The sequence below is a fragment of the Apaloderma vittatum genome, unplaced genomic scaffold (assembly GCF_000703405.1).
Source record: "Apaloderma vittatum isolate BGI_N311 unplaced genomic scaffold, ASM70340v1 scaffold45116, whole genome shotgun sequence".
Classification (NCBI taxonomy): domain Eukaryota; kingdom Metazoa; phylum Chordata; class Aves; order Trogoniformes; family Trogonidae; genus Apaloderma; species Apaloderma vittatum.
Window position 1 is genome coordinate 5,379 of NW_009724232.1, and position 9,030 is coordinate 14,408.

Below are 9,030 nucleotides of genomic sequence, written 5' to 3' on the forward strand. Positions count from 1 at the left end.
CCGGCACTACACAACTAATTTACTTTCTGCTGTGAAAAAAGCTGCAGTTCAGTACCGGAAAATGTGGGGTTGAGGGGTTGGTTTTCTTTGCTTGGTTTTTGTATTTTAAAGTAAATGGTGGGCTAATTCTGTGGCTTTAGTACATGCGTAGTTGCTGTTAAGGTTTGATGCACTTGGTAATTGGAACTACACAATCTTTTTTTTAAGTCCAGTAAGTTTTTCACATTTAAACAATTTGTCACAACGCAGCGAACTAAGTACAAGAATTTGCACTTGCATATGAGAATTACAAATTAAGAAACAAAACGTTCTGATTGTGTTCTCAGACTGCTCTGACTGCTATTTATAAAATATTAACACAAATATTTTTAATAACTTACATTGTCGTAACAAAGCCATTTAATTTCAAAATGTATCACTTATTGAGACTAAATCTATATAACTCCTTTTATTAAAAACAGCCAACGTGTGGTGCACCTGAAAGAAATGGTTCAGCTCTATCCTGGAAGGGTAAAATTTACTCCTGGATGAAGTGATGCCAGATGTCCCACAATTTGAGCTGCTGCCTCTCAAACTTGCAGCCTGTCTGTCTGTTTTCATGCAATTTGCTCTCAGAAACACCTTCTGCTCCACTTAAAAATCCTGCTTCCAGAGCTGTACGTTCAGCTCAGCACTGGAAGGGCAGAGCTACTTCAGAAAGTAGTTCGTAGCCATTAATTTAATGGATAGAAATTAATGTCATTGCACTGATTCTCAGTTGTCCCTTTATTTCAAATAATAAATGACTTTTACTTTTGAGCCAAATGTATATATAGCCAGGATTATTTTCTGTAACTGGAGTTGACAACAAGTGAAATGTATTTTATTCTAACAGTTTATTGTCTGTATTATGTGAATATAAGCCAGAGAGGCACTGTGAATGCCACGTTGATAGAATTCTACCTCCCTTTATTTGCCGTCATTCCATTTTTGTTTGGATTATGTGCCTTATTGAAAATGGAAAGGTTCCCACGATCTTACCTAATGGGTCAACAGCTTTTTCATCTGATCTTCACAAGATGGCTCTGTTTACATTTTTTAGATCAAAAAATCTAGCAGAGAATGTGAGACTTCTCAGGGCAAGAAGCCTGGATGCTGTTAGACAAGTCTAGAACCAGGGACATGTTCCAGGATCCTAACTGTGACGGCCTGTCATCCTCTGGCGGGGGACCCCCAAGGAGCTGAGGCAAAGGTCTAGGCTTCCCTAGGAGCCAAGCGGGACTCGGGAGGCCAGAAACCAAACACAGACCCTCATGGGTGGGCCTGGGCCCTGCAAGGCTCAGATAAAACCCAGCAGGAGGATAGAGACTTCTGGGAAAGCCAGTAACCCACAATGCAGCCAGCATCAGGCATAAAAACTTGGAGTCCCACATGAAATTCTGCAATTGTGCTGTGCTAGAACATCAGTTTTCTACTAGTTCCAGACTGCAAAGGTGGCTTTCTACAGTGAATCTACAAGGAGATTAGTGTAATAAAATCAAGTCACAGCTTAGAAGCGTGCTAACTGCTCTGCAACAGAAGTGGCATCAAGGATTCTTTGGGTTTTTTTTCTTGGTGATTCCTGCATCAAATATGCTCAGTCTGCCTGTTTTTCCCCCAGAGGTCAGGCAGGCTCACACTGGTCTTTGCTGAAGCGGCTGGGTTCATTTGTCATCAATAGTAATAAAGGTACCAAAGGATAAATTATGCCCCCCGTGACACCTTAGCAATCAAACTGCCGTAACGGATTGAAGATAACTCTGTTATTGATGGTGCATCAGAAAGGACTTGCTGTCTGTCTTTATCACCAACAAGAATAGACGGGAAGAAAGATTTTCAGCACTTAAGTCAGCCAGTGTGCTTCTGAATAAACAGAGCAGATCTTCCTAATGGGAAAGCACCCTATTTACGTGGTCACTTTAGAGACTAAAACTGCCCTTTAAGTCTAGGTTTATTCTAAATAATGATGCTGATGGGTGTTGGTGCACTTTATGTTATTCTAGAGAAACTCCAAATTCAATGGGATGTTTTCTAAAGCTTTGGTCTCAACAGTTACATTTCACTGGGTTTTAATGTAGTTCCGTGTGATGGGTCTTTCAATAAAATAAATCACCTGGGATATGTTAATTTTAGTCATCCTGTTATTAACCAAAACTGATGTCTGGTGACTGTATGATTTTTAAGTAGGTAGAATGATGTCAGTACAGTTTTGTCTATACAAAACAGAACAGTGCTCAAAAATGACACTGACTGCTGAATGTGGATCCTTTGTTTTACCACTGGGATCCAGAAGCGCGCCTGTTAGACTAGAACTCACCACACACTGACGCTCTGCTGTTCCAGTCAGTTAGAAATATCACCATCGCAGCCAGTGGTGTGGCATGTTAAAAAATATTAGACAGGTATAACTTTCAAGAGTGGACTGGACCTAAAAGAAAATCTCTATACCTGAAAATGTAAGGTTTGTGAATAATGCAGTTCACTGAACTTCTTTGAAGAGTTATAATGTAGTCACAGATGTTCCACAAACAAAAATGAGGCTCGTTTTTTGTTTAATCACTGCATTTGGTTCTGCTCTATTAAGAGAACACAGGGTCCTTAACACCACATGACTCATAAATAGGGGAACAGAAGCAGGAACCCCTTTATCTACTTCTGTACTGAGGCCACATCTTTAAGGGATTGTGTTAGATGCTCAGTGCTGCACAGCAGTTAAGATGGAAATGGGGAAAACCCACACCTTTCCACAACAAGAAAAATGGGAATTTGTAAGAGAGAAAGAAATGAACCATCATAGGATGTGGCCAGGGCACTCGGCAGTTCTTACAAAAAGTCCCATTGGCAATTCTTTGGCTGAGTCTTGCAACAGTAACCCTTGTACCCTTTATAATCTTAATTTCAGATTAGATACTGATTTATATAAAGAAGCACCAGAAGCACCACATCCCAGACAACCCGCATCATCCTAATTTTCAATAAAATGTTATATCCAGGCTTTTACACAGGACTTAGCCAAGTACTAACTTCTCTTTTCTTGGAAAAGTCATAGTGTTGCAACAGTGCTTTACTACCCTAACCTTGTGCTAACAAATTATGGGTGAAATGTTACTATTTGACTCCAGGGGAAACATTAATTTGCATTTCTCTGTGCTATTCCTAGTTTAGTGGGGGTTAGAGAACAATATCCATCTGCAAACAGGAAACAAGCTTTGACGTCCTCATTTCCTACTTGCATGATTCTGTGAGTCATAAACGCCAAACCATCAGCTCCAAAAATGTAGCTAAAGTTCAGGGAAAACTAATTTTCTCTACAAAATATTATCTTTTTATTCAGTCTAACTTGAGACAGCGAATAGGTAAATGTAGTAGCCCTAGGTGAGTTTCCTCATTCAAGATTGAGAACACCACGTTCCCTTTTCATTATGGCAGCAACACAGCTGCGGTTTCCCTTGCCCATCCATTTTGGGTTTTTCAGGTATTTGTCCTCCTTCCTACCTAGAAAAACTGGTGGATACAGGGCTGCAGAACTGGGAACAGAGCTCAGGCCTCTGGATCTGCTGCCTCCTGTCTAACTTACTTACACAAACTTTCTGACTGTTAAGGCATCTGAGAAAATAAGAATTTCATATACATATGTTCATTTAACTAGGATATAACTAAGAGCAGTAAAGAAACCAGAACACAAATGGGTGAGAATAGCAGAGAATAATGCATAGAAACGAGATTAGTCTTTTGCTTTTCTGTTATAAGCACTGGACAACAATGCTGCCTACTCTACACTCCAGACATAAACCAGCAAGATAGAATATTTCTCTCTGTTATTGTGTCACAGGCACTACCAGCCACAGTTTAAGTCAAATGCTGTCCGTTCAAACACAGCACGTATTTACAGCGAGTAGATCACCTTTTCAACAAGTACGTACACTTCGGGTCACAAAGTCACAGATCTAATAGACATGCAGAGAATCTTAGTAATGCCAGAATCTCTCCATGATTCCCTTTAAAGCGTACAGGATGGACACGAGCATTTTAAACCAGTTTTTAATTTGCATTGCAACTCTTGGGCTATTAACATTTGCTCCACACAAAGATTTCAGAAACTGTGAACTTTTCCCTCCAAGGCAGATGAAGCTGATCTACAAACACCCTCTCACCTATTGGCTCAGCAGTCTCCTCTAGTAGCAGGCTCTGGGATGTAATCCCACCCACAGGCTCTTTTATTTAAGGCCTGGTTGGAGAACTATTTCTTCATTTTGGTTTTCTGTCAGAGGTTGGCTGTGTCATCCTTCCACAGTCTGGCAATGCCTGCGGATTTCAGTGGGACCTGGAACCTTATCAGTAATGACAACTTTGAAGGTTATATGGTGGCCTTAGGTAGGTGAAAATCTTTAAACGGCTTACAAAATACTTCTCTCATCATGGCAATCTGTTCATAAGTCTTTCTAAATGTCCCTTTTCTGGAGTGCTTGAAGCTAACCTCCTGCCTTGCTCCGATCTTTTGGAGAGAGAGATTAACAGTGCTTTAATGGAGAACTAAAAAAGTTCTCAGTGCTTTATCAGCTTTCTTGTACAGAGCTCCTTACAGACTGCGGCAACAGGCAACTGTGTGCTGCCTTCTCTCCTCCCTGTCTCTCCCACCCCTTCTGCCTTTTCAACTTGTGCCCAGCAGTGGCCCTTAACGGTTATTATATACACAACTAGAATAAAATAAATTTTCTGACAGAATGCCTTTCCTCTGACAAAGGATGAGAACAGGCATTAACTATTCCCTCTAGCTAAGCAGGGAGTAAGTCTGAGAACAAGCTTGGGGTGTCTGTGTGGGGGAAACCAATTCTCCCCAACTCCTAAAAGGAGTCCTAGAAACCTTGCACAGGAATTGTGCAACAGTTCACTGAATTGGTTTCCAAAGACTGAAATGTCCAAGAACATGACTTGATCTGTGTAACACACAGCTTTAAATAAACAAGCAAACAAAAAAAACCACAATCAACTAAACTTTTTATAGCAGTAAATGCTTCTAGTAGTAATAAAGGTAAGTCCTGGCTGTCAGAATGGCTGGTGAGAAACACAACTCTGGCTGTTTTGCCTCCTGTCCAAGGTATTGACTTTGCAACACGCAAGATAGCAAAAATGCTGAAGCCTCAGAAAGTGATCAAACAAGACGGTGATTCATTTTATATCCATACCACTAGCACGTTCAGAGATTACTTGCTTCAATTCAAAGTTGGAGAGGAGTTTGAAGAGGATAATAAAGGCCTGGATAACAGAAAATGCAAGGTAAGATGGAGTATATCGAATCAAGAGGATAAAATTAAGATGCCATAATCAATCCAACTACTTGAGCTGAAATTGTTTCAAGAATATTATTTGTAACTCAATGCTGAGGTAGGAGTCTGAGTTGCATGAGTTTCACTTTTCCTCCGGAGTAGTATTTAGGTTTCCTTTTATCTAGGAAAAAAAGGACTTTGTCTACAAGTATACTGCAGAACTGAGACACAGAGAAATACCTTTTTGTTTCCTCTTCCACAGAGCCTAGTTACCTGGGAAAATGACAGACTTGTCTGTGTCCAGACTGGTGAGAAGAAGAACAGGGGCTGGACTCACTGGCTTGAAGGAGATGACCTCCACCTGGTATTTACTCCAGATTTCTGCCAATTTTGTCTCTATATGCCAAAAATAAGATCTATATTGTCATCCTGGTGTGCACAAGCCTTCTTCTAGTTGTGTCGTACTTGTGGTGGTTGGTATATGATGCTTTGGTTTTGATTTAGCTGGAACAACTTCATTGTTTCGCTGTCTTGTATAGCCGAATTCAGAACGTTAAGCATAACCAGTTAGCGGGGCTGCTGCGCGGTGGTTGGTAGTCCCAACAAAGGATCTATCTTCACTTTCAAAAGCGGTTCTTTTGATTACTCTTCTTTGGGTTTTTGTGTCTTTGTAGGAGCTTCGTTGTGAGAATCAGGTGTGTAGACAGGTCTTCAAGAGAGCTTGAATTACGCGTACTGGTTCCCACATGGAGAGGCAGCCGTGTGCAGGAGACTGGGCATCCTCCTGCCCAGTGACAGCTCTACGGACAAGAATGGATTCCTTGTACCTATTAACCTAAAGAGTCTGACGTTTCTGGCTCAGGAAATAAATCTTCTGTTGCCAGTGTTAAAGATACGATTTTTGCTAATAAATGCCCCCAAACTAATCTTATGTACCTGATTTCTGGATGTGTTTTTGGAAGGAAATAAAAATGCCACAACCTAAAACATAAGTGACAGGCTTGGGTCTCCAGTTAATTAACAGTGTAAATCAAAACAAGAAAAACTGCCTACTCTAAAGGGGCATGCCAATGTCTAAATAGAGGGGAAATCATAGTAGAAAAGTGAAGATAAAGGAAATAGACTAAAAAGGATACAGACTTATTATTCAAAATGCTTCTCTTCATGCAGACTAGCACTAAACTCTACTTGCTTGTGTCTTAAATGGGTAATGTAAGGTCCTATATTGCACCATAGCTGCTGGTTCTCACAACTAAAGTAGTTCAGCTTACCCCAGAGGTGAACAGCCTGTGACCAAGTCCCCGAACAACGAAGATGGGTCTGAGTAATCCATGAAGATTCCAGCCTGCAAAATAATTGAACTCTATAAACACATCTACCGGGTGAAAGCAATGCTGCTTTAGTTAAGATTTACTTGCATACATCTGTTCAATTGGTTTTCTTTTCGACCTTGTGTCATGTTGCGTAGAGGAGTAGGGTTTGTTTTGCATCGTGTAAACACATGCACTGGGTCAGATCAACTTGGCAGTTACATGTACAATGAGTTGCTGAACATTACTGGTAGCACTAATGTTGCAGGGATCTTATTACTAGCAGAAAGAGAAGAGTTTGACAAGCTTAGTAACGTTAGCTTCTATGAAGAAAATAATCTAAAGTAAGCCCTGATGTTTTAACATGTAACTAGCACCACCTTTCTGATACTTCTTGTCAGTTCGGAATTCTCAAAGCTACCGGTAGAGGCAAAGCAAATCTGTTGAAGCATGGAGGGCTTTTTGTTGGCTTGAATTCCCCCATGGGCCCATGTAAATTCAAGCTAGTTTTCAAAATACGAAGAATTAGTGTCCTTCACACAGCTAGGGAAATTTGGAGTACCAGCAGTAAAATGCCCGGTGTTTATTCTGTGGATCTTGACAGTCTTTCTTCCAGAACTGAGTAGCCTTCACTTGTTTGAAAATAGAATTCCTGTTACCATGTTATTCTAATACAAATCACAAATTCCTGCAGCAGGCTGACTCTGTCCCGTCTATCCGCGACAGTGAGAGCCTCGCAGGTTTCGCTGCTCCACCAGGGAGCGTCTGGAGAACGTCCCCTCCTCATCCAAACTGCGGTGCTCCCTCCCTGATCCTGCAGGTCCTGTCAAACCCCACAGCTTTCGGGCTGTGCCCTCCGGTGAGAATCGCAGGAGAAACAACACGGAAAGGCAAAGATGACCTTAAGAAGCCCGTTAGTACGAAGAGAGACCCCGTGTACAAATCAGAAAAATGCAGCCTCAGAGACCTGCATGACTAGAAGTGTAATAATTCGTTAGTAAGGTTGCTGTTAGTAGGTTCTTACTGTTAGAAAAAGAGAAGAGTTATCATCAGCAGTGATATTACTTTTCCTATTGCTACCTTCACACTTCAAATAGCAGGCGATGCTACGCAGAACTTGCTTAAGGATGCCTCAGAGATCTTGAGAGAAGATACTACAGTGACAAAACTGCTTATCTTAATTTCATTTATAACCTAACTAATGCACATGCTTTCACATACAAATTAAACATCCTGAAATGCAAGGTGAAAAAACCAAAAGTCAGCAGTCACATGTTCTGGAAGCAGAGGGGAAAAAAAAAAAAGACATTAAGACAGCTTTTGACTGAAGGATAAGAACAAAGCTCATCAGAGAAGTACTTGTGTAGCCTCCTAATAATTTTCCTAATAAAGATCTCTGCAATGACCATGTCATATGGAATAAATCAACAGTTTAGCATAAGAACGAATGTGTAGGTGAAATCACATAAAATCTTACGCCTTGGATTATAGTCTCAACGCCATTGGAAAACAAAACAAAACATAATCCCGAGAGATAAAGAAACACAAAAGGTAACAGCACCTCTATGTTCTACAAAAACACCAGCTAAACATATATTATGACCCAATAATTTACAAAAAAAAATAATTTGTTTTCCATTCTGGGCACCTTGAGTAAGTCATCAAAAACATTGTTTTTGTTTGAACACATTTAAATCAATAGAGTACATTAAGCACTTATACATGAGGTACACTGAAACACAAGACCAAGTGCTGTATCTGACTCTTATACGCATAAAACAAATCCGATCTATTTTATTGCTTTCTAATTATTTGCAGGGCTTACGGAAATAGGTCTCGCTCCCCTGTGCCTACAGACCAGTTTGCTTCCATCTTTAGAACATCCTGTCATGACCCTTTTACGGGATTCTTTCACTTGCTGAGTCAAACTACACTGTCTGTTGAGATCTTATTACCAGTGACTGCTCATCCTGGGGCAAAAATCTGCTGATGGTACTCCCAATTTTATTTTTTTTCTTTTCCAGAAGAGCAACTTCTCAAATCCCTTTTATCACTGCATGTATTATGACTGATGGAGAAGCTGGAAGGGAATGTCCAACCCAATGGAAGCCAACAGCAACCCTGGCTGTTTTGTTCTCTAGATGAGTTTCATTTTGAGGGTGAGGTAAAAGAAGGAGGAAGAAAAGACGAGCATCTTCCACAAAAATATCATTTTGTGGTATAATAAAAGAAATAGCTGCAGGAAAGTTTGTGGTTTTACACAAGAAAGGAAAAAAATACCTCAGGTTCAAACTACCCTTGGGAAAGGCTAAGGCCCAGTGCTCCCTGGGGGCTGCGTGTCTCCGATTTCCCTCGATATTACACAGACTGTAACAATTAGACATAAAAGCCTGTACTACCTCAACCGCCGGTTATCGAGAAGTGATTTTAACACC

The 9,030-nt window shown here is 40.6% G+C and overlaps 1 protein-coding gene across 1 annotated transcript; it reads left to right on the top strand.

The window, feature by feature from the left end:
* Window positions 1–4,258: 4,258 nt before the first annotated feature.
* On the top strand, window positions 4,259–6,179 carry RBP7 (retinol binding protein 7, cellular). Its single transcript, XM_009872377.1, has 4 exons — window positions 4,259–4,392; window positions 5,117–5,295; window positions 5,548–5,649; window positions 5,960–6,179. The coding sequence occupies exons 1-4, from the start codon at window positions 4,320–4,322 to the stop codon at window positions 6,008–6,010; spliced, it is 405 nt and encodes a 134-aa protein (XP_009870679.1). The 5' UTR covers window positions 4,259–4,319; the 3' UTR covers window positions 6,011–6,179.
* Window positions 6,180–9,030: the final 2,851 nt, after the last annotated feature.

Coding starts and splice junctions, on each gene's coding strand:
- RBP7 (XM_009872377.1), top strand. CDS start 4,320: ATGCCTGCGGATTTCAGTGGGACCTGGAACCTTATCAGTAATGACAAC. Junction 4,393..5,116: donor AGGTTATATGGTGGCCTTAG/GTAGGTGAAAAT, acceptor CTCCTGTCCAAG/GTATTGACTTTGCAACACGC. Junction 5,650..5,959: donor AAGGAGATGACCTCCACCTG/GTATTTACTCCA, acceptor GTGTCTTTGTAG/GAGCTTCGTTGTGAGAATCA.